The sequence below is a fragment of the Salvelinus fontinalis genome, unplaced genomic scaffold (assembly GCF_029448725.1).
Source record: "Salvelinus fontinalis isolate EN_2023a unplaced genomic scaffold, ASM2944872v1 scaffold_0052, whole genome shotgun sequence".
Classification (NCBI taxonomy): domain Eukaryota; kingdom Metazoa; phylum Chordata; class Actinopteri; order Salmoniformes; family Salmonidae; genus Salvelinus; species Salvelinus fontinalis.
The window spans coordinates 449,065-475,132 of NW_026600261.1; the positions used below are offsets into that span (position 1 = coordinate 449,065).

Sequence of the window (26,068 nt, forward strand, 5' to 3'; positions counted from 1 at the left end):
CCTAAAACATCCCCCCACACACACACACACAGACACACACAAAAATTCACATATATGCAAACACACACCCTAACTGGCTAAGTCGTGGAATTAGCATTTTCCTAGTCTCGTCCTCTTTAGAAGTGGGGGGGATGTGACGGACTTACTGCAGCAGCGCTCTCAGCAGGGTGCTATGCAAATAGGCAGCACACTCAGTGCGAGGCGGCCTGGCGCTGGCCGGTAAAAAACGTAAATGGTGACTGCAGGGAACAGATGTTTGGCTCACGTTTGATGCCAGAGAGAAACGCGGCTTTGGCAGGAGAGATGTCCTGCAACTGACTGACCATTCACTGTTCAAGAAAACAAACAGGCTAAGTTGGAGCCACAACACACGGCTACTTCCTCCAAACGCATCATTATCGCTCCCGTACAATCCGCAACTACCCCCCTCCTCCCCTCCTCCATCCCTCCTACCCACAAGGCAGAGCGTTAAACTACTGAGGCTACAGACAGTTTAAGGCCATGCAACATCCCTGCGAGGCTTGGGGAGTGAGAGAGACAGAGTGAGAGACAGAGTGAGAGACAGAGTGAGAGACAGAGAGACCAGTTTCTCAAGGCAACCAAGGTTTTGTTACTCATCATCACTATCATCACGTCTCAGCTGTGGTTCAGAACAACACGTGACTGGAGTCTTACTGGAGACAACTCAGCAGGCATGAAGACAAATTATCACACCAAGAGCAATGGGCCAAAGTGACATGAAAATACTACCTTTCTCACGATTGACAAATCACAAAGCTACTGCTTTGTTAGTTTAGATTTTAACATTTGATTTAAACATCACATTAATGCAACTGATCAATTGAATCAATATAATGTCCCTGGTATGTGATTTAGCTTAATGAATGTATTGTGACATTTAGTGGTTTGAGCCTGATCATTCACTCATTACAAACAGGGTGGCAGGCAGGCAGGACAGGCAGACAGATGTGTCCTGATGTCTTATTGATGGAAGGAGCAAGCTAATAACAAACAAAAGGTGACCTGCTATGCTGTAGTGTGGTCGATCAATATCCCACGGCTGTCCAGAAGAAGACAGGCGTTTGATGTAGGGCTGACGCCTGCCACACACCTGACCTCAGGCGTTTCATGAGTCTATGGTCCCATAGATCACTAATGGTCTCTGCCTATAGTTATCAGAAGGACATGAGACAGATTGCTTTGGCCAGCGAGGAATAATTGACTCAAGCCATTATGGATGTGTTTTTGATGATGAATACATGTATACCAAATTATTCAAATGTTTTTGGAGTAATGGATAAACAACCTAAATTAAAATTTAACAAACCTAAAATTCCCTAAAATAACAATCTTTACACAATCATAGTTTGGCAAAAGACACAAGAAACCAAACTGAATAGAATCAACAGCAGTGTTCATTGGCCACAGCACTCTGTTCCTTTTCCAGTAGTGCGGATTGAGAAGTAGCCTCCAAGCCCCGTCTGAGGAAATGGAACAGGCTAATTCTCCCACAATGAGAGGAGGGAGGCAGTCTGTTCTGCTCACTCTGCAGGGACGGCCGGCACGACACACTAGGCCAGTTTCTAAGGGACACTGGGTGGAAACAGCAGACAGTGTGTACAGCACTATTGATGCGCTGCCATGAGAGAGAGAAAATGTCTGAATTGGGGCTTGGTGGTTTGTGGCACAGAAAAGTACTGCCTCTGCCAGGGAAGATAACACTTAATTAGAATGATGTTGAAGTATCCATAGAGACAGGCAGAGGAAAGAGGATAATACTGAACTAATTCCTCTCTTCCTGTCCTAACTAAGCCAACAGTATGCCTGAAAAATAGCAGCTGCAGTCATTGCCACTCACTGTTTTAAAGGACTGTGAGAAATGTTTGTAATGATAGTGTAGGGCCAACTTGACGTCTGATTCTGTTATGTAGCCTATAGAGCGTAGAGGCACCAAATTCAACGCTGACAATAAACATTGAACTATTCGGCATTGTAACTTGTGATTCTCACTGTGAGAACTCCTTTCAAAAAACAATCGAGAACTCCTTTCAAAAAACAATCGGCTCAACACGAGTCCGGACCAAGAGAGAGAAAACTCGTCTCACAGTGGAAACTTTAACTAGGATCATGGACGAACACTGAGATCCACAGTGTGGCAGACATATGGAGATGGTGGTAACAATAGCCCTTCCCTGACGCAGAAATGGCCATGACTGCGGCTGACCATCAGACACAGAACCCCTGTGGAGAGCACAGTGATAAAAGTCTCTGGGATCTGTCACTGGGAATCTGAGCTAGCTGTGCCCAGATGGGTGGTGGGGGGCGGGGCGACAAATCAAATCCTCAGCCATCTTTAGAAAAGAAGACTGTGGAAAATAAAAGTCGCTGCGCCATTCTCTGGTGTGTTGATTAACGACGGCCATTTTGTATATCGCTCGTATACCCCTCCTCTATGAGCTTTAAACCAATAAACCACCACAGGAAATCATGGCAAACCCATGTAAGACGTGGATCAAGGGTGGAGGCGCCAGATTTCACATCAAATAGAATCCTGTTTTTTAAAATGATTAACCGCAATGTCTTTGACGTTTTGTTAACGGCTCCATAAGCATGTTTGGGCAGGTCGATCGGTGGCGCCTGTTTAGAGCTCTACCTACTGCTGGGTTACAGTGGCATCTGGTGATTCACCCAGGTACTTTCTCTCACTACCGCTCCCATTGGATTATCATTATGCTGCATAGAGACTAGACTTCTATGGCTCTGCTGCAATTAGTAACAGATTTAGGAGATTTTAATTCAACAGATTTTACTGTTGTTGTTGATGTTGTAGGGGTCTTTCACATAGTTAGAATTGTGTGTGTGTAAAAGATTGTGAGATGTTTGTATTGAGACTACTACACTGTCTGCTCTGGTTCTAACAGTTGAAGTGATGTTCAACTATTCAGCAGCTCAGGGCTTTGATAGTTATATGTGATACACTGATCGAATCCCAAATGGCAGCCTATTCCCTACATAGTGCACTTTGACCAGAGCCCTATGCATTTGGGACACATCCACCATTGATACACAGAGGAGAAGCATAGGTGCTGTGACAACAGGGCGAAGGGGCCCGGTGCAGTGCTGCTGGACTATGCCAGCCTCAGCAGTGTGACAGACAGTACCACTAACCTCAGCAGCGTGACAGACAGTAGCACTAACCTCAGCAACGTGACAGACAGTACCACTAACCTCAGCAACGTGACAGACAGTACCACTAACCTCAGCAACGTGACAGACATTACCACTAACATCAGCAGCGTGACAGACATTACCACTAACCTCAGCAGCGTGACAGACATTATCACTAACCTCAGCAGCGTGACAGACAGTAGCACTAACCTCAGCAACGTGACAGACAGTACCACTAACCTCAGCAACGTGACAGACAGTACCACTAACCTCAGCAGTGTGACAGACAGCGTGACCGACAGTACCACTAACCTCAGCAGTGACAGACAACGTGACAGACAGTACCACTAACCTCAGCAGCGTGACAGACAGTACCACTAACCTCAGCAGTGTGACAGCCAGTGTGACAGACAGTACCACTAACCTCAGCAGCGTGACAGACAGTACCACTAACCTCAGCAGCGTGACAGACAGTACCACTAACCTCAGCAGTGTGACAGCCAGTGTGACAGACAGTACCACTAACCTCAGCAGCGTGACAGACAGTACCACTAACCTCAGCAGTGTGACAGACAGTACCACTAACCTCAGCAGTGTGACAGACAGTACCACTAACCTCAGCAATGTGACAGACAGTACCACTAACCTCAGCAACGTGACAGACAGTACCACTAACCTCAGCAACGTGACAGACAGTACCACTAACCTCAGCAACGTGACAGACAGTACCACTAACCTCAGCAGTGTGACAGACAGTACCACTAACCTCAGCAACGTGACAGACAGTACCACTAACCTCAGCAACGTGACAGACAGTACCACTAACCTCAGCAGTGTGACAGACAGTACCACTAACCTCAGCAGTGTGACAGACAGTAGCACTAACCTCAGCAGGGTGACAGACAGTACCACTAACGTCAGCAGCGTGACAGACAGTACCACTAACCTCAGCAGCGTGACAGACAGTACCACTAACCTCAGCAGTGTGACAGACAGTACCACTAACCTCAGCAGTGTGACAGACAGTACCACTAACCTCAGCAGGGTGACAGACAGTACCACTAACCTCAGCAGCGTGACAGACAGTACCACTAACCTCAGCAGCGTGACAGACAGTACCACTAACCTCAGCAGTGTGACAGACAGTACCACTAACCTCAGCAGCGTGACAGACAGTACCACTAACCTCAGCAACGTGACAGACAGTACCACTAACCTCAGCAGCGTGACAGACAGTACCACTAACCTCAGCAGTGTGACAGACAGTACCACTAACCTCAGCAACGTGACAGACAGTACCACTAACCTCAGCAACGTGACAGACAGTACCACTAACCTCAGCAACGTGACAGACATTACCACTAACATCAGCAACGTGACAGACAGTACCACTAACCTCAGCAACGTGACAGACAGTACCACTAACCTCAGCAACGTGACAGACAGTACCACTAACCTCAGCAGCGTGACAGACAGTACCACTAACCTCAGCAACGTGACAGACAGTACCACTAACCTCAGCAACGTGACAGACAGTACCACTAACCTCAGCAGCGTGACAGACAGTACCACTAACCTCAGTGACGGGGGTCTCCTCTCTGAGCTCAGTGCAGTGGGATGCCAGCAGCCCCAGCACCCGCATCACCTTAAACTTCCTGGAACACACACGCACATGCACACACACACACACACATACATACACACACACACACACACACACATACACACACACAGGTCTAACCATAAATACATGACACTGTTTTCACCTGAAATACAAAAACATCCATAGACATAGGCTACTAATGCCATAGTCTTCCTGGAATAGACAGACAGGTCTGGTATAAATACATGGAAAACATCCACAGAAACAACACTGCTATTTTTTACATCATTTTATCACTATTAAGTAATAAGTGTTGCTGTAATTATATTAATTTAACCTGTACAACATCCTTTCTTAATTCCTTTCAACAAAAATATAAATCCTCAAGTCAAAGGTGTTTTTTATGATCCTGATGATGGATATCTCTCTAACACCAGATCATTGTAAAGGCTAACAGTGATTTACAGAATATACAGACCAGGCACCAGATCATTGTAAAGGCTAACAGTGATTTACAGAATATCCAGACCAGGCACCAGATCATTGTAAAGGTTAACAGTGATTTACAGAATATCCAGACCAGGCACCAGATCATTGTAAAGGTTAACAGTGATTTACAGAATATCCAGACCAGGCACCAGATCATTGTAAAGGCTAACAGTGATTTACAGAATATCCAGACCAGGCACCAGATCATTGTAAAGGCTAACAGTGATTTACAGAATATCCAGACCAGGCACCAGATCATTGTAAAGGCTAACAGTGATTTACACAATATCCAGACCAGGCACCAGATCATTGTAAAGGCTAACAGTGTTTTACAGAATATACAGACCAGGCACCAGATCATTGTAAAGGCTAACAGTGATTTACAGAATATACAGACCAGGCACCAGATCATTGTAAAGGCTAACAGTGATTTACAGAATATACAGACCAGGCACCAGATCATTGTAAAGGCTAACAGTGATTTACACAATATCCAGACCAGGCACCAGATCATTGTAAAGGCTAACAGTGATTTACAGAATATCCAGACCAGGCACCAGATCATTGTAAAGGTTAACAGTGTTTTACAGAATATCCAGACCAGGCACCAGATCATTGTAAAGGCTAACAGGGATTTACAGAATATCCAGACCAGGCACCAGATCATTGTAAAGGCTAACAGTGATTTACAGAATATCCAGACCAGGCACCAGATCATTGTAAAGGCTAACAGTGATTTACAGAATATCCAGACCAGGCACCAGATCATTGTAAAGGTTAACAGTGTTTACAGAATATACAGACCAGGCACCAGATCATTGTAAAGGCTAACAGTGATTTACAGAATATACAGACCAGGCACCAGATCATTGTAAAGGCTAACAGTGATTTACAGAATATACAGACCAGGCACCAGATCATTGTAAAGGTTAACAGTGTTTACAGAATATACAGACCAGGCACCAGATCATGGTAAAGGCTAACAGTGATTTACAGAATATCCAGACCAGGCACCAGATCATTGTAAAGGCTAACAGTGATTTACACAATATCCAGACCAGGCACCAGATCATTGTAAAGGTTAACAGTGATTTACAGAATATCCAGACCCGGCACCAGATCATTGTAAAGTGCAGTAGGCTACAGTACATGCTAGACATGATTTCCATGCACTGGTGCATGGAGAATGCAGAGAATGGTTGTATGTATGTATGGGGTCGGACAGGTGGAAGCTAAAGGAACTCACACGTCCCAGTTAGGTGCTAGACGCAGCTGCTGGGTCAACACAGGGAACTGTCACAAATGGAGAGAACACAACAGCAGTTGGTTAACACTGCAATATATCTACTGTACAGATCATTCTTAGTATATATTTCACTGGATATACGCACAGATTGCATTTGGATTACTGATAGTGTTATTTGGGTTGTCAACTGGATTAGTTCTGACTTTCATGACCTCTTGACTTTTTATTATTATTATTTGTGTACTTGATTGACATTTTTGCTGCACTGTTAGGAGCTGGTAACACAAGCATGTCGCTGCAGCCGCTATAACATCTGTGTAGGTGACCAATACACTTTGATTTGACTTAACTTCCAATGTCTAGTGTGCATCTCAAATGGCATCCTATGTCCTATATAGTGCACTACTTTTGACCAGGGCCCATACTGTATAGGGAATAGGGTGACATTTGTGACGGACAATATGTGACGCACTTATATGTACAGTGCCTTCGGAAAGTATTCCGTCCATTGACTTTTTCCACATTTTGTTACGTTACAGCCTTAATCTAAAATTGATTAAATAAATACAAATCAATACCCCATAATGACAAGGCGAAAACAGGTTTTTAGAAAATGTTTGCACATTTATTAAAAATAAAAAACAAAATACCTTATTTACATAAAAGTATTCAGACCTTTTGCTATGAGAATCTAAATTGAGCCCATCCTTGAGATGTTTCTACAACTCGATTGGAGTCCACCTGTGGTACAATCAATTGATTGGACATGATTTGGAAAGGCACACACCTGTCTAGATAAAGTCCCACAGTTGACAGAGCAAAAACCAAGCCATGAGGTCAAAGGAATAATCCGTAGAGCTCTGAGACAGGATTGTGTGGAGGCACAGATCTGGGGAAGGATATCGAAACATTTCTGCAACATTGCAGAGGTCCCCAAGAACACAGTGGCCTCCATCATTCTTAAATGGAAGAAGTTTAGAACCACCAAGACTCTTCCTAAAGCTGGCCGCCCGGCCAAACTGAGCAATAGGGGGAGAAGGGCCTTTGTCAGGGAGGTGATCAAGAACCCAATGGTCACTCCGACAGAGCTCCAGAGTTCCTCTGTGGAGATAGGAGAACCTTCCAGAAGGATGGCCAACAACGGCCAAACCCTCCCCCTAAGCCAGACAACGCTGGGCCAATTGTGCACCGCCCTATGGGACTCCCGATCACGGCCGGTTGTGATACAGCCCGGGAACGAACCCGGTTCTGTAGTGATGCCTTAAACCGCTGCGCCTCTCGGGATGATAGAAACAAGATTCTCTGGTCTGATGAAACCAAGATAGAACTCTTTGGCCTGAATGCCAAGCGTCACGTCTGGAGGAAACCTGGCACCATCCCTACAGTGAAGCATGGTGGTGGCAGCATGGTGCTGTGGGGATGTTTTTCAGCGGCAGGGACTGGGAGACTAGTCATGATTGAGGCAAAGATGAACGGAGAAAAGTACAGAGAGATCCTCGATGAAAACCTGCTCCAGAGCGCTCAGGACCTCAGACAGCGGCAAAAGTTCACCTTCCAAAAGGACAACGACCCTAAGCACACAGCCAAGACAACGCAGGAGTGGCTTCGGGACAAGTCTCTGAATGTCCTTGAGTGGCCCAGCCAGAGCCCAGACTTGAACTCGATCAAACATCTCTGGAGAAACCTGAAAATAGCTGTGCAGCGGCACTCCCCATCCAACCTGACAGAGCTTGAGAGGATCTGCAGAGAAGAATGGGAGAAACTCACCAAATACAGGTGTGCCAAGCTTGTAGTGTCATACCCAAGAAGACTCAAGGCTGTAATCGCTGTCAAAGGTGCTTCAACGAAGTACTGAGTAAAAGGTCTGAATACTTATGTAAATGTGATATTTCAGTTCTTTATGTTTAATAAATGAGCACAAATAAAAAAAATCTGTTTTTGCTTTGTCATTATTGTGTGTAGATTGATGAGGAAAAATAAGAATTTAATATATGTTTGAATAAGGCTGTAACGTAACAAAATGTGGAAAAAGTCAAGGGGTCTGAATACTTTCCGAAGGAATTACTTTTCCATTCTTTTTTTCAGTTCAGTCGTCTTTCAGTACAATACTGAATTAGTCAAGTTGCCGATACGTCATTGTCATAAACTCAGTCACGGTTGGCCATAGTGTCCAAATATGTCTAAAGAAATTATATACTAAAGACACCATGAGGTCTAATGACTGTGGTGATGTCATTTTCAGTTCAATCTGAGTGAGTGATGGAATGCCATCTAGTGGTTAATAGCTATAGGAGAAATATATTTACTACGTCTGAATCAATCTCTGGACATTTCATTAATAAACGAATGAAGAGATTTGATCTGAAACATTTGACCAGATTATGTCACAACGTAATACCTCATCACTGTAATGAGGAAGTAACTTTATGATATCTGTGCGTCCAAATGGAACCCTATTCCCTATATAGTGCACTACTTTTGACCAGACCTCTATAGACCCTGGTCAAAAGGAGTGGGAATAGGGAATATAAGGAATAGGGTGTCATTTGGGACATCCTCCTGGTCTTTGTGCTCTCATACATAACTAGGGTCATTGAACATGTTACAGCTGAGCGGATCTCAGTAACAAAAAGTAAAGGAAGTAGGAAGTTCATTTTATTATTATCTTGAGGAAAGCGTTAACTTCCTGGTCCCACCTAGCTGACTACTGTTTCAGCTTCCCGCTGATCAACAGAGGCCAACACATACTGTAGCTGTGCTAAGGAGCTCGGGTCACATGGTAAATATAGGAACCCTTTGACGGCTTTGTAGTGCCGCGGCCTTTCACCTTTCTAACACTTGAGAAGCCTCAGCAAGGCCAGAGGTTGTTGTGATTCTAAGAATTCTCTTCTGAGAGCATAGCCTAAGCTCTGAACACTTAAATTAGCCTAGAAGGGCCCATGTCTTGTTAAAAGCAGCAGCCCTGGGAGGAATAGCAGGCATGCTGGGCATGTGGTCAGACCGTCAGGCAGTGACCCTTCCCTTACCAGTTCGGAGTTGATGAGCCTGGTAGCTGTGTCCTTGTGGGCAGCTATGGTACACAGATAGCAGAGGAGGTTGAGTTTGGAGCGGACCGCCGCCGTGGTCTTTTCAGCCTGGGCCTCCAGAGAAGAGCACAACTGCTGCAGAAACACCCTCCAGTCCTCAGAGCTCAGACAGGACAGCTTCTCCACTATAGGGGGGGGTCAGAGGAGCTCAATAATCACACAGCCCAAACCGCTTTAGCTGTCTGTCTAACCTGTGTGTGTATATTAACACCTGCTAAACACCTGTCAACTGCAGAGTGTCCAAGTGTTACTCAGCAGCGGCACAGCAGTCGAGAGCTTTCCTATATGTTCTTCTTCATTACCTGAGTATGCTCGGACACACAAAGTCTTCAGGTCATATCGCACTGGAGCGGTCTTCAGAATCTGAAAAAAGATAGCATCTTTGTTACTAGAATGCACAAGAGTTGTGGTTTGCCCACCTCTGTTCTTAAGAACAATTCAGAGTATCACGGGTCCTTGGCTTATAAAGCCAAGAACCCGTGATAGATATTTCACAATGGGACGCCGGACTATCTGGTTCCGAGTCCACCGTCCACGGGGGACGCACAGCGTAACCGCGCACCTCCCTAAAATTCCCCATCAGCATGGACACTGAAACTACTGCTTAAATACAGAACAAGTTTTAATGTCACATGCACAAATACAGTGACATGCCTTTCATGTCAACTCAAAACCCAACAATGCAATAATTAATCATGTATTACTAGAAAGAAAACTTTTTTTTTTTTTTAACAGGAGAAATAAGAGCACAGTTACATTATGTAGTTTGTGGTACCTTTGGGTTGTCCATAATAGGTGTGACTGCCAGGTCAGAGTCAGTGTACACCAGGTCCTTTATACAGTAACTGATATCATTCAGACCACTGACCACCACACTGTCCTGGAGATGACAACGACCACAGTGATGTCAGCATTACAAATTAGCACAATTACAGTATGTGATCATATAGAACTTCAAATCTAATCTAGTTTTAATCGTCACATGCTTATACATAACAGGTGTAGACTAACAGTGTAATACTTACAGGCCCTTCCCAACCATGAACAAGGAATAAATCCACAATGAGTACCGATAACTTGGCTATATAAATGCTACTAGTACTGAGTCCATGTGCAGGGATACGAGGTAGTTGAGGTAGATACTGTATGTACATATATGTAGTTATAAAGTAGGCAACAGGCAACAGGATAGATAAGTCAAAAGAGTTACTGCGAAAAGGGTCAATGCAGATAGTTAAATAGTTAACCAATAGCTAACCGGACTAACTATTTAGCAGTCTTATGGCTTGGGGGTAGAAGCTGTTCAGGGTCCTGTTGGTTCCAGACTTGTTGCATCCGAACCGCTTGCCGTGCGGTAGCAGAGAGAACAGTCTATGACTTGTGTGGCTGGAGTCTTTGACAATTTTTAGGGCCTTCCTCTGACACCGCCTGGTATAGAGTTCCTGGGTGGCAGGGAGCTCAGCCCCAGTGATGTACTGGGCCGTACACACTACCCTCTGTAGCGCCTTGAGGTTGGATGCCAAACAGTTGCCATACCAATAGCTGATGCAGCCAGTCAAGATGCTCTCAATGGTGCAGCTGTAGAACGTTTTGAGGATCTGAGGGCCCATGCCGAATATTTTCAGCCTCCTGAGGGGGAAAGAGACATTGACGTGCCTTCTTCACGACTGTGTTGGTGTGTGTGTGTAATTCCTTAGCAATGTGGACAGCAAGGAACTTGAAGCTCTTGACCCGCTCCACTACAGCCCAATAATCAAACATTATTCACACACCAGACTTGCAAAGATCTCATAAATGAAAGTGGCTAAAGCGGCTAGATGAAAGTGAAGTTTATAATACATAAGAATGTCCAATGTACTTATGTTTACAGGAAATCCATCTGGAGAAATAATATGCACTTTGCTGAGAATGCTGTAGAGGGCGCCAAAGGTTAACAAACAACTGAAACAGAGATTAACCTTTGAAAATAATTAATTCTTAACTACCAGTTTCTGCAGTCTGCAGGCGCCATGGTAATAGCCTGATTACTATTACCATGTTTCTGATTACAGACAGCTCACAGAAAGATTACACTTCAAATAAAATTGTGGAGAAGGCAGAGCTCTCCTTTGGCTATTTGATAAGAGAAGAACTCACTTTTGGTAATGGTGTCCTGTTGGGTGGATCTCTTGCAGTGCAACTCATTCTTGGAGTTGGATGAGAGCTGATTGATGAAAAAGATCACATAAAACATGCTTCATTTTGAGATTTAAAAAAATATTCCTTTTTTAAAAAGACATGAGATTTGTATTTTCCAGTTTGACTTAGTCAAGCTATTGATCCAACACAATGTTCAGTAAATGATCAGAACTGGAGATGAACACTGATCATACCTGAGGAGGAATATGGACTCTCTGGTATCTTTGTCCAGTGCACTCTTTGGTCTAAGCTCTGTCATGTTGTCTATGAGAAGAAGAAGAATAGAACTATGTTCAGACACCTACACTGTCATCAGCTGTCATCAACATGTCTTCTTCCACCTTCCCAGAAAGCATTACCTAATCGGAATGATTTGTTGGGGTGCATGCAGACGGGCTCCTCTGCCCCTGCGGCCCCTCCCTGTACCCCTCTGTATCCCCCTCCTGGTCCCTGGGAGGTCACTGAGACAGGTGTCTCTGCTGATGACTGGCTAGAGGCACAGACACCACTCCTCCCCACACTGCAGCCAAACGAAAGGTCAGATATCAGCTAGTGCATATTAACTAAAGTAAAACATCACCAGACTACAAACAGCAAGGAAACACATGACCTTAGACGTATGTAACTACACAGTAATAAGACACCTGTAGTAGCAACACTGTAGTTACATAGAACCTGCTGTGTTATCAAATCAAATTTTATTTGTCAAATACACATGGTTAGCAGATGTTAATGCGAGTGTAGCGAAATGCTTGTGATCCTAGTTCCGACAATGCAGTAATAACCAACGAGTAATCTAACCTAACAATTTCACAACAACTACCTTATACACACAAGTGTAAAGGGATGAAGAATATGTACATAAAGATACATGAATGAGTGATGGTACAGAACGGCATAGGCAAGATGCAGTAGATGGTATAGAGTACAGTATATACATATGAGATGAGTAATGTAGGGTATGTAAACATATAAAAGTGGCATTGTTTAAAGTGGCTAGTGATACATGTATTACATAAAGATGGCAAGATGCTGTAGATGGTATAGAGTACAGTATATACATATGAGATGAGTAATGTAGGGTATGTAAACATTATATTAAGTGGCATTATTTAAAGTGGCTAGCGATATATGTATTACATAAAGATGGCAAGATGTTGTAGATGGTATAGAGTACAGTATATACATATGAGATGAGTAATGTAGGGTATGTAAACATTATATTAAGTGGCATTGTTTAAAGTGGCTAGTGATACATTTTTTACATTTTTTCCCCCATTATTAAAGTGGCTGGAGTTGAGTCAGTATGTTGGCAGCAGCCACTCAATGTTAGTGATGGCTGTTTAACAGTCTGATGGCCTTGAGATAGAAGCTGTTTTTCAGTCTCTCGGTCCCTGCTTTGATGCACCTGTACTGACCTCGCCTTCTGGATGATAGCGGGGTGAACAGGCAGTGGCTCAGGTGGTTGTTGTCCTTGATGATCTTTATGGCCTTCCTGTGACATCGGGTGGTGTAGGTGTCCTGGAGGGCAGGTAGTTTGCCCCCGGTGATGTGTTGTGCAGACCTCACTACCCTCTGGAGAGCCTTACGGGTGTGGGCGGAGCAGTTGCCGTACCAGGCGGTGAGGATGCTCTCGATTGTGCATATGTAAAAGTTTGTGAGTGCTTTTGGTGACAAGCCAAATTTCTTCAGCCTCCTGAGGTTGAAGAGGCGCTGCTGCGCCTTCTTCACCACGCTGTCTGTGTGGGTGGACCAATTCAGTTTGTCCGTGATGTGTACGCCGAGGAACTTAAAACTTACTACCCTCTCCACTACTGTCCCGTCGATGTGGATAGGGGGGTGCTCCCTCTGCTGTTTCCTGAAGTCCACGATCATCTCCTTTGTTTTGTTGACGTTGAGTGTGAGGTTATTTTCCTGACACCACACTCCGAGGGCCCTCACCTCCTCCCTGTAGGCCGTCTCGTCGTTGTTGGTAATCAAGCCTACCACTGTAGTGTCGTCTGCAAACTGATGATTGAGTTGGAGGCGTGCATGGCCACGCAGTCGTGGGTGAACAGGGAGTACAGGAGAGGGCTCAGAACGCACCCTTGTGGGGCCCCAGTGTTGAGGATCAGCGAGGTGGAGATGTTGTTACCTACCCTCACCACCTGGGGGCGGCCTGTCAGGAAGTCCAGTACCCAGTTGCACAGGGCGGGGTCAAGACCCAGGGTCTCGAGCTTGATGACGAGTTTGGAGGGTACTATGATGTTAAATGCTGAGCTGTAGTCGATGAACAGCATTCTCACATAGGTATTCCTCTTGTCCAGATGGGTTAGGGCAGTGTGCAGTGTGGTTGCGATTGCGTTGTCTGTGGACCTATTGGGGCGGTAAGCAAATTGGAGTGGTTCTAGGGTGTCAGGTAGGGTGGAGGTGATATGGTCCTTGACTAGTCTCTCAAAGCACTTCATGATGACGGAAGTGAGTGCTACGGGGCGGTAGTCGTTTAGCTCAGTTACCTTAGCTTTCTTGGGAACAGGAACAATGGTGGCTCTCTTGAAGCATGTGGGAACAGCAGACTGGGATAAGGATTGATTGAATATGTCCGTAAACACACCAGCCAGCTGGTCTGCGCATGCTCTGAGGACGCGGCTGGGGATGCCGTCTGGGCCTGCAGCCTTGCGAGGGTTAACACGTTTAAGTGTTTTACTCACGTCGGCTACAGTGAAGGAGAGTCCACAGGTTTTGGTAGCGGGCCGTGTCAGTGGAACTGTATTGTCCTCAAAGCGAGCAAAGAAGTTGTTTAGTCTGTCTGGGAGCAAGACATCCTGGTCCGCGACGGGGCTGGTTTTCGTTTTGTAGTCCGTGATTGACTGTAGACCCTTCCACATACCTCCTGTGTCTGAGCCGTTGAATTGCGACTCTACTTTGTCTCTATACTGACGCTTAGCTTGTTTGATTGCCTTGCGGAGGGAATAGCTACACTATTACATGGTTATAGAGTTTAGAGGTATAGGTTATTACACAAGTGAAACACGGACTGTTATCTTATGCTCATATTGCACTTAGTAAATCATATTCAACATCAGCAACACGTTTGTGTCTGTGCTCTGTGAAGTCCTTTGTCTTCCTCCCACTAACGGCTCACAGTACAACCCATCTGATTGGGCAGGTCCACTCTCCATCCTGAACACAGGCATGGTTAATGATAAAATCAGACCAACATGCATTCTCAAGAAGTTATGTCATGAGAAAAGGCCGGGGAGGGAGATATGCAACTGCACAACATTGTTTGGCGTTGAAACAGGTGAGACAGAGCTTCTCAAACAGTTTATAAATGACCTGTCTATGTACATTAAACTAACATTGGCAGACAAATGCTTGCTGTACAAGTCCATTTCCTACAATTGCAGAACAAAGGTTTAGACTTTAAAGGGATACTTTGGTATTTTGGCAATGAGGTCCTTTATCTACTTCCCCAGAGTCAGATGAACTTGTTGATACCATTTTTATGTACAGTATCTGCATCCAGTATGAAGAAAGATAGAGGTAGTTTTGCAAACTAATGCTAACAAGCAGTCTATGGTATCTGTTAGCATGATAGACTTCCAGTCGTTGCGCTAGCGCTAGTTAGCAACTTCCTTCAAAATGCACGTAGAGATAGAAAAATGGTATTCACAAGTTCATTGCCAAAATCCTGAAGTATCCCTTTAAGGGGATCAATAAAAAGCTAAAATTCAGCATGTTACAAATAAACTTGGATTTGATTTGAAATTTGATTTGATGTTTAAAATGTAAATCATGTCCAAACATGAAAGACACAACATAATGCTTAGTGTTGAGACCAGGGGCCACAATTAGAGGAAATGGTGCATACCACCAGGGAGCGTAATGAGGTAACTCCTTTGAGGAAACGAGACTGAGACCAGGCCTGTATTCACAAAGCATCTCAGAATATGTGTACTGATCTAGGATCAGTTCCCTCTTGTCCATGTAATCTTATTCATTGTGATCTAAAAGGCAAAACAGATCCTAAATCAGCACTCCTAGACGCTTTGTGAATAAAGGCCCTGATGGTTATATGAAACATAAACATTACCTGGAGCTGAATGAGACATCTTCTTCTTCTTCCTCCTCGCTGGTGTGGACCTCAGAGAACACTCCTCTCCAGAATGGGTGGACCAGTAACTGAGTCCAGCTTATCCTGAGGAGAACAGTTAAAAGCTGAAGTCTAATAAAGCCCTCTCTTTCTGACCAAACTTATGTCGGCCCACTTGTCCTACACAGGTAGCCTAGTGGTTAAGAGCGTTGGGCCGGTCACCGAAAGGTCGCTCCTTCGAATCCCTGAGCTAGCAAGGTGGAAAAATCTGCCATTCTGCTCTTGAGCAAGGCAATTAAACCCCAACAACAACTGCTCCTTGGGCACCGATGACGTCGATTAAGGCAGCCCCCCACACCGCTCTGATTTAAAGGGGTTGGGTTAAATGCAAAAAACACATTTCTGTTGAAGGCATTCAGTTGTGCAACTGACTAGGTACCGCCCTTTCCAAAGGTCATAATAAAAAAAGCTCTTCCAAAGGGATAATATGAATGATCCATCATAGAAACTTCAAACCAAGAATGTGATTTGGTGAGGGGAGTAGGGACGTACCTCTTCTGAGGGTCTTTCTGAAGCAAACCTTTAAGCAGGCTTTGGAACTCTTGTGTAGGCTTGCAGGAAGAAGCCCCTTTAACAACAAAGACCATATGGACTATAATTAAGATGCTCTTATGACAATAAAACAGATTTTGTTAAGCAATAAAAATTGGCATTTTACCCGTTTGCCTTGGAGATTGAGGATCCTGAAGTAATATCAGCTCAATCAACTCAGAAAATGTCTCGGAGAAGAATGGTGGTTTTCCTGACAAATGACCGCAAAACAAGACAGAAGTATTTAGGTATGAAATGAGTACTGTTATTAATGTCAATAAATCAAGTGATTTGATAGCCTGACTGCCAGTCTGTTTGTGCTACTGTGCCAACTACATGCCACTAATTGTAATGACAACGAGCAAAGGAGTTGGCAAGATGACAAACAGATCTGGGACACAGCCCAAGTGATTTGATGAGTACCTGAAAACATCTCATAGAATATACAGCCCAGGGCCCACAGATCACTACTGATACTGTGGTCCCCCCCTTTGACCACCTCTGGTGCACAGTATATTGGAGACCCTGAAGAAAGACAAAGACATATCCATTATACAATATATTGAAAACCGTGATATGATATAACATATGATATATGATATTGCGGCGACCCTGTGTTTATAAGCGCGGATATCGACTCTGCCACTTGAGCATGCTTTTGTGACTTTGGGCCAGAAGGTTGAGGGTTCATCAACCACCACGGGCAAGCTCACTCTCCCTGCCTGTTTCATTACACTGGGGTCAGAAGTTGGATCACTCTCCCTGCTTGTTTCATTACACTGGGGTCAGAAGTTGGATCACTCTCCCTTCCTGTTTCATTACACTGGGGTCAGAAGTTGGATCACTCTCCCTTCCTGTTTCATTACACTGGGGTCAGAAGTTGGATCACTCTCCCTGCCTGTTTCATTACACTGGGGTCAGAAGTTGGATCCCACTTCTCTTCTGACACCAGTGTAATTAAACATGCTGAGTTTGTCCTGCGAACAATGTAGCAACCCTGTGTAGCGACAATAGGATATGTGATAGAACATTCTAGTAAACATCCAATAAGTAAGGGATAATCAATGAGGGGCTATGTGTTCTATGGAAAATTAGGAACGACACGCTAGTGGAGTGGAACTAACTGTGACAACACAGAGGCGGATGCAAGAAACGATGGTTTAATGAAATACAGTTTACAGCAGCAACAGGACAGACAGACTGTACTCAGACGGAATCCGACCCAGGAACTAAGGCGCATATACCGATGATAGCGTGCTGAGAAATCCAGGGGAATGTGTCCGGAAGGGTAGGAAGGAGCCCAGAAGATAATCCACACAAGGACGCCGAGAGAAAGAGCCCAGACACACGACACAACCTCAGGGAAGTAACAATGATCTGACAACAAGAAACACTGGTTACAGAACATATAAAGAGAAGATAAGTGATTCCAGCTGGCGCAGACAATCAGGCCGAGATTGGGAACCACGCCCACACAAACACGGGAGAGAGAGAGAGAGGGAGGCAGTGGATTCATGAACCGTGACACTAACCTTCCACGGAGTTGCATTATTTTCCAGAGAACGCATTGAGCCCCGAGTTGATTATCCCTTTTATACCATGGCCATAATTGAACACATTTGCCGGTAGAAATGTGTTAATTTACCGGTAGAAATGTGCCATGGTAACAATATGTACTGTAAGGGTCACCTTGGATTCTGTTCTTGATATTTCTTCTTGATGTGTTTTCTTTGCCATCCCCTCCACCTGTTTCCTCTGCTGTGACTAAAGCAAAAAACTCCTCCAGATTCTCCCCCTCAGCTTTAGACAGGCAGAAGTTAGAGTACTTCAATGTGCCAGGGCCATCCAACAAGATCTATAGGAGGAAAAAACACAAGGTCATAATCAAATTCCATTGACTTCATGAAATCAAAACTGAGACACAGAATAAATGTTTGGCTAGAAATAATCAGCATTGCTTAGTTGACAAAAGGAGCTCATTGGGTGTAAAGTGTTAGGATGGTTTGATCTATAGAATGTATTAAATGTCAGATGAGCCTCGATATAGAGTTGATTGTTTGACCAATTGAAAATGAGAGAGTCAGGACATCTATACTGTACCGCACCTTGGAGGGAGTGAGGTCAGAGAACACGATACCAGCATCATGGATGTATCTCAAGCCTTTGACCAGATCGATGGCAAATTCCCTCACTACATCTTCTGACAGGCACTCATCCTGGGTGATGACTGACTCCAGTGAACCCCCTAAAATATAGAGAAATTCTGAATGATTATTATTATCCTACCATTATACACTATCAAATCACATTCATACTTTGTGAAACGTAAAGGTAAAAGGTTGACATAAGGTAACGATGGTATTCTTACAGTACCAAATAAGCATCTCACCTGTGCACAGTTCCACTACAAGCCAAAGATGGTTGCTGGTTTCATACCACTCATAGAAGGTTACCACATTCTCATGTTTTATGTCATGAGTTAGCCGTACCTGTGGATACACCATGGGCTCAGTCAGTGTTCAAATCAAATTGTATTGGTCACATACACGTTTAGCAGATGTTCTTGCGGGTGTAGCAAAATGCTTGTAAAATGTTACTAAGTAAAACCAGTTGAAAGGGATGTGTGTACTACTAGGAAGTGATGCTGGATACTTACGTGGTTTGTAATTTCATGTCTTTTTGACTTGTCACTGCAAATAATTGCAACAAAATTGATGCTTCCTTTCCTCCTCCCCTTATAAACCACGGACTTGCGTCCTGTTCCAATTTCCTCATACAGGATGAAGTTTTCCATCTGCACAGAAGATTCTCAAGTTAGGGAAAGTGGTTGGTCACTTGCAGGGGGTGAATAGCACAGTTGTATAGGTTGAAACTAGTAAATGGCATTTGCATTTAGCTAGTTAAACTAGGTCGCTAACTGCTAGCTAATTTGCTAGGTAACGCTAACTTTAACTGTTTTACTGACAGAAGCAAGCTGTGCAGACCAACTGTACGGTCCATGCAAGTTCAATCATAAAAGCAGACAGCCAATTCCCATAAACAGATAAACAGGTTAATACATGCAAGAATCCAGAAACTAACTGTAACTATATCACGAACTAGTTATATTGCTTTATAATAAAAATACATATTATTAAAAAGCGCTGTTTTACCTTCAAATCCCCCCTCGAACTCAAACTCAAAGCGCGAAGTTTGTTACCGGATATCACTTTTGGATCATTTCATTCCTACTGTAGGGGGGTAAAAATACATGGTTTAAAAAAAAATTAAGCTACTCATTTTTTATTTATCTTTTACATTTGATGGATGTAAAACTAATGTTAAACTTTAAAAGTTGTATGAAAAGGATACATAATAAGCATGTACTTGTGTCTTATTGTATTTCAATATTTTGCTTGAATACCTCTGACTGAGCTATTCCTTGGTTACTAGGATACAAGGAAGGACGCGGCAGTAGTGCACACACAATGCAAGGTTATGCGTCTTCTTGTGTACAGAGACAGACAAAGCACAGAGTTTTCATACTAAAACATCTTTGGACAAAGCAGGCCCACATAATTTTGACTGCCAACTCAAACTGTGGACATAGATCTAGCTAGCATTCGCAAATATGGTGATAATTATTGGATCCATCCCTCCAACCTGGGATAGACCCTTACCCTAAAATATGATATTATATTCTATATGAATTAGCTATATATTTTATTATATTATTGTAGCGACCCGCACAGACAGCGGTGTGTTATGTGTTCGGCTATGAGTGGGTTGTCTTGTATTACCAGTGTTCGCGGGGTCCGACATGCCAATCAACCTGCTATCTGCCAATCACGGGAATGCCTGGAATGTTCTGATGCCGGGCATCCTGGTGGTTGGTGGAGTGGCGTGAAGCGGAGTTGGGCAGGGGGATGGAGCATTGGAAGTTAAGACCAGGTTTAGCCATTGTTCCTCTTACGTCTGGGCTTCACAAGAGAAGGTCACGGTTGGCTTGTGGGGTATCTTTCATGTATTTGGTGTGGGCTACGGACAAACAGTAGCCTGTGTGAAGTTGTGTTAATAAACCGTCAATTCGTAAACTCATCCTCTGTCTGGACAATTGTTCCTTTATGATCTAGTCAGGTCATTACATTATTATATCCTGTGTAAAATAAATCCCTGGAACCTGATAGATTGTATAGTAGCTAACTCTCTCTTTCTTTCTCTAGTGCTCTGTCTGTTTGTCTGTCTGCCTGTCCCCACCCACTCTGCCCACTTCCTTGTTCCTAACCTGGCTTTGATAGCTATTGAGGGAAAACTGTAGAGAGCAAGCAAGGTTAAATGCACAGGGCAGTGCACTTCAATCTGAACTTTTACTGAACTGGTGTGAACATGGAGGAGGTGAGGGCCCTGGCAGAGTGGTGCCTGGAAAATAACCTCTTCCTCAATGTCAACAAAACGAAGGAGCTGATCGTGGACTTCAGGAAACAGCAGAGGGAGCATGCCTCTATCCATATCGACTGGGCCGCAGTGGAGACGGTGGAAAGCTTCAAGTTCCTCTGCGTACACATCACTGACAATCTGAAATGGTCCACCACACAGACAGTGTTGTGAAGAAGGTGCAACAGCGCCTCTTCAACCGCAGGAGGCTGAAGAAATTTGTCTTGGCCCCTAAGACCCTCACAAACTTTTACAAATGCACAATTGATAGCATCCTGTCGGGCTATATCACCGCCTGGTATGGCAACTGCACCACCCGCAACCGCAGGGCTCTCCAGAGGGTGGTGCGGTCTGCCCAACACACACTGCCTGCACTCCAGGACACCTACAGCACCCGATGTCACAGGAAGGCCAAAAAGATCATCAAGGACATCAACCACTGAGCCATGGCTGGTTCACCCCGCTATCATCCAGAAGGCGAGGTCAGTACAGGTGCATCAAAGCTGGGACCGAGAGACTGAAAAACAGCTTCTATCTCAAGGCCATCAAGGCGGTTAAATAGCCATCACTAGCCGGCTACTCAACCCTGCACCTTAGAGGCTGCTGCTCCATATACATAGACATGGAATCACTGGTCACTTTAATAATGGAACACTAGTCACTTTAATAATGTTTACATACTGCTTTACTCATTTCGTATGTATATACTGTATTCAATTCTACTGTATTTTAGTCAATGCCACTCCAACTTTGCTCATCCTAATATTGATAGATTTCTTAACTCCATTATTTAACTTTTAGATTTGTGTGTATTGTTGTGAATTGTTAGATACTACTGCACTGTTGAAGCTAGGAACACAAGCATTTAGCTACACCCACAATAACATCTACTAAATATGGGTATGTGACCAATAAAAATGGATTTTGAAGACATTAAGTGAAGCTTGTTGTCGGGCAGAGCAAGTAGATAAAGGTCAGATGTTCTTTTGAGTGGTCAAAGGGCGTTTTATTCTCTGGTGTTTTCAGACGTCCCACATACAGTAGGCATAATCTCTCTCCTCTCTTTTTCGGTGTGTGTGTGTGTGTGCGTGCGTGCGTGTGAGAAAGAGAGAGAGAGAGCATGCACATGCTTGCGTTTGTGACGGATACAGATCAATGAAATCAAAATATTGTCACATGCATACAGTCTATTGTCAGGTGCCACTGCCAACAAGGCTTGACAGTAGCTAACATGCTCTAGCATGCTCCAGATAGGGCCTACGCTACTCTATGGTTGACCTCTGTACGCTACTCTATGGTTGACCTCTGTACGCTACTCTATGGTTGACCCCTGTACGCTACTCTATGGTTGACCTCTGTACGCTACTCTATGGTTGACCTCTGTACTCTACTCTATGGTTGACCTCTGTACTCTACTCTATGGTTGACCTCTGTACGCTACTCTATGGTTGACCTCTGTACGCTGCTCTATGGTTGACCCTTGTACGCTACTCTATGATTGACCTCTGTACGCTACTCTATGGTTGACCTCTGTACGCTACTCTATGGTTGACCTCTGTACGCTACTCTATGGTTGACCTCTGTACGCTGCTCTATGGTTGACCCCTGTACGCTACTCTATGGTTGACCTCTGTACGCTACTCTATGGTTGACCTCTGTACGCTACTCTATGGTTGACCTCTGTACGCTACTCTATGGTTGACCCCTGTACGCTACTCTATGGTTGACCCCTGTACGCTACTCTATGGTTGACCTCTGTACGCTACTCTATGGTTGACCTCTGTACGCTACTCTATGGTTGACCTCTGTACGCTACTCTATGGTTGACTTCTGTACGCTACTCTATGGTTGACCTCTGTACGCTACTCTATGGTTGACTTCTGTACGCTACTCTATGGTTGACCCCTGTACGCTACTCTATGGTTGACCTATGTACGCTACTCTATGGTTGACCTCTGTACTCTACTCTATGGTTGACCTCTGTACGCTACTCTATGGTTAACCTCTGTACGCTACTCTATGGTTGACCTCTGTACGCTACTCTATGGTTGACCTCTGTACGCTACTCTATGGTTTACCTCTGTACGCTACCTTATGGTTGACCTCTGTACGCTACTCTATGGTTGACCTCTGTACGCTACTCTATGGTTGACTTCTGTACGCTACTCTATGGTTGACCTCTGTACGCTACTCTATGGTTGACTTCTGTACGCTACTCTATGGTTGACCCCTGTACGCTACTCTATGGTTGACCTCTGTACGCTACTCTATGGTTGACCTCTGTACTCTACTCTATGGTTGACCTCTGTACGCTACTCTATGGTTGACCTCTGTACGCTACTCTATGGTTGACCTCTGTACGCTACTCTATGGTTGACCTCTGTACGCTACTCTATGGTTTACCTCTGTACGCTACTCTATGGTTGACCTCTGTACGCTTGTAACGCTCGTCCTCCTCCTCGTCTGAGGATGAGCAAGGATCGGACCAATATGCAGCGTAGTGTGAATACATCTTGATTTATTTGTGAAAGACGAACACGAACAAACACTTGATGAACTACAAAACAATAAACGACGTTAACAGACCTGAACTTGTGAACATATAACATGAACGCACGAACAGGAAGGAACACACAAATGAACGAAACGAACGAAACCAGTCCCGCGTGGCACAAACACTGACACAGGAACAATCACCCACAAACAAACAGTGAGAACAGCCTACCTTAATGTGGTTCTCAATCAGAGGAAACATAAAACACCTGCCCCTGATTGAGAACCATATCAGGCTAATTGAAAATGAACCCAACATAGAAACACATAACATAGAATGCCCACCCAGCTCACGTCCTGACCAACTAAACAAAGACAAAACAAAGGAAATAAGGTTAGGGTTATTTTATTAGTTTGTTAGCACAGTGTCCAAAGAAGGGCCAGATATATACAGAATGGTGTCGTCTGCGTAGAGGTGGATCAGAGAATCACCATTACCAGACATCATTGATATATACAGAGAAAAGAGTCGGCCCGGAATTTAACCCTGTGGCACCCCCATAGAGACTGCCAGAAGTCCGGAGAACAGGCCCTCCGATTTGACACACTGAACTCTATCTGAAAAGTAGTTGACGAACCAGGCGAGGCAGTCATTTGAGAAGCCAAGGCTATTGAGTCTGCTGATAAGAATGCGGTGATTGACAGAGTCAAAGGCCTTGGCCAGGTCGATGAAGACGGCTGCACAGTACTGTCTTTTATCGATGGCGATTAGGATATCGTTTAGGACCTTGAGCGTGGCTGAGGTGCACCCATGACCAGCTCAGAACCCAGATTGCATAGTGGAGAAGGTACGGTGAGATTCGAAATGGTCGGTGATCTTGGCTTTTGAAGATTTTAGAAAGGCAGGGCAGGATGGATATAGGTCTATAACAGTTTGGGTCTAGAGTGCTTTCCAATCTTTGGGGATCTCAAACAACACGAAAGAGGTTGAATAGGCTAGTAATAGCGGTTGCAACAATTTCGGCAGATAATTTTAGAAAGAGAGGGTCCAGATTGTCTAGCCCAGCTGATGTCTAGAGATCCAGATTTTGCAGCTCTTTCAGAACATCAGCTGTCTGGATTTGGGTGTAGGAGAAGGGGGGCCTTGGGCAAGTTGCTGCAAGGGGTGCTGAGATATTGGCAGGGGGTAGAGGTAGCCAGGTGGAAAGCATGGCCAGCCGTAGAAAAATGCTTATTGAAGTGATCGATTACCGTAGATTTATCGGTGGTGACAATGTTTCCTATCCTCAGTGCAGTGGGCAGCTGGGAGGAGGTGCTCTTATTCTCTATGGACTTTACAGTGTCCCAAAACATAGTGTTTCCACACAACCATATCTCCATGTCGGCCACCTGTGCTAATTAGTTATCTAGCGTGTCTTCCTAACAACTGTGTGTAAATGTAACTGTGGAGAAAGTGTATTTCGTCAACTGGCACACACACAGCTTATGGATCTGTGCAGTAGGCTAAGTGTATCGTTTTTATTTGAAATATTATTTCTCACTGATATGAAAGATAAGGAGCATATGTTTTGAAAAACGTTTTGCAAGTGATGATTATTGATGCTTCTAAACGTTAAAGCACAGTGTTGGGAATTGTAGTTCACACACATTCAACAATGTGCGAAGCTAACGGATGAAAACCCCTACAGATAATACGGGTTTTCAAGAGCTATAGCACCCTCCAGCTGTGAGGAGAGGGATGTCGTCATGTTCGATGCGTTCAAGTGGAATGTGACACCGGTAGCGATCAGCGTGGATTTTGGACACACTCACACCCGGCTTTCTCTACAACATTTCAACGTCATGAAATCTACTCGAATCGGATTCTGTGTTATAGTACTGCACTCTTATTATTTTTTCGCCATAACTTGGAGGCTTCTCTGAGACAGTGTAAGCTAAACGAACCAAGAAAACGAAACATAGCATTCTGCCGGCGCTACTTTTCTTTCATCCATAGCCTACATTTGCTTCAGAAGTTTTCTCCCCAAATGTAAGCGACTGCGAAGGTATTTTTGTACGTTTCTTTGGTTGTTCATGCACTTTTACTTTTTGTGCTATTTAGTGTTTTTCTCTACAAAACAGACCAACAGTTCCATGGACAATATTTTAGAAAAGCGGGTGGTCTCCATTACGGAATACAATTGGCGACTGAATGAATTGAGGCCACACACAGAAAGGGAACAGTTGATTCGGCACTACGAACTGAAATAATTCGGATTCTTTGCCGCTATTCACGTGGTAAGTGTCATCACAGTTCATTGAGTATCGACTGCCTACAATTGGAAACATTGTGTCAATGTAAATAAATACTGATTATTATGTAGCATATGCACACCTTGTGTTACACCCCTAGCTCATTTGCAGACACTGTATATAGACTTTTTCTACTGTATTATTGACTGTATGTTTGTTTATTCCATGTGTAACTCTGTGTTGTTGTATGTGTCGAACTGCTTTGCTTTATCTTGGCCAGGTCGCAGTTGTAAATTAGAACTTGTTCTCAACTAGCCTACCTGGTTTAATAAAGGTGAAATAAAATAAATAGCTCACTGACCGACATTTTGACAGGTTACTTTGTGCACGAGAGTGCCCCGGGATCTGGATTAGTAGAATGTGATGTGACATTCTGATTCCATTTCTCTCCCTCCTTAAATCTAGATGCAAAATCGAAGCCGTGTGTCTAGAGG

General features: G+C 44.2%; 1 protein-coding gene across 1 annotated transcript in view; it reads right to left on the reverse strand.

The window, feature by feature from the left end:
- Positions 1-19,639, reverse strand: part of ulk4 (unc-51 like kinase 4) — a 133,942-nt gene extending 114,303 nt beyond the window's left edge. Inside the window, exons 1-17 of the mRNA XM_055911151.1 lie at positions 19,589-19,639; positions 19,093-19,230; positions 18,826-18,925; positions 18,542-18,681; positions 18,126-18,291; positions 16,860-16,961; positions 16,564-16,647; positions 16,398-16,473; positions 15,846-15,950; positions 12,130-12,290; positions 11,965-12,034; positions 11,729-11,795; positions 10,368-10,472; positions 9,895-9,955; positions 9,533-9,717; positions 6,507-6,553; positions 4,745-4,823 (exon numbers count right to left, since the gene is read on the reverse strand). Coding sequence (XP_055767126.1) covers positions 4,745-4,823; positions 6,507-6,553; positions 9,533-9,717; positions 9,895-9,955; positions 10,368-10,472; positions 11,729-11,795; positions 11,965-12,034; positions 12,130-12,290; positions 15,846-15,950; positions 16,398-16,473; positions 16,564-16,647; positions 16,860-16,961; positions 18,126-18,291; positions 18,542-18,681; positions 18,826-18,925; positions 19,093-19,230 — 1,686 coding nt within the window. The 5' untranslated portion in view covers positions 19,589-19,639. The remainder of the gene's footprint in view (positions 1-4,744; positions 4,824-6,506; positions 6,554-9,532; positions 9,718-9,894; positions 9,956-10,367; positions 10,473-11,728; positions 11,796-11,964; positions 12,035-12,129; positions 12,291-15,845; positions 15,951-16,397; positions 16,474-16,563; positions 16,648-16,859; positions 16,962-18,125; positions 18,292-18,541; positions 18,682-18,825; positions 18,926-19,092; positions 19,231-19,588) is intronic.
- Positions 19,640-26,068: the final 6,429 nt, after the last annotated feature.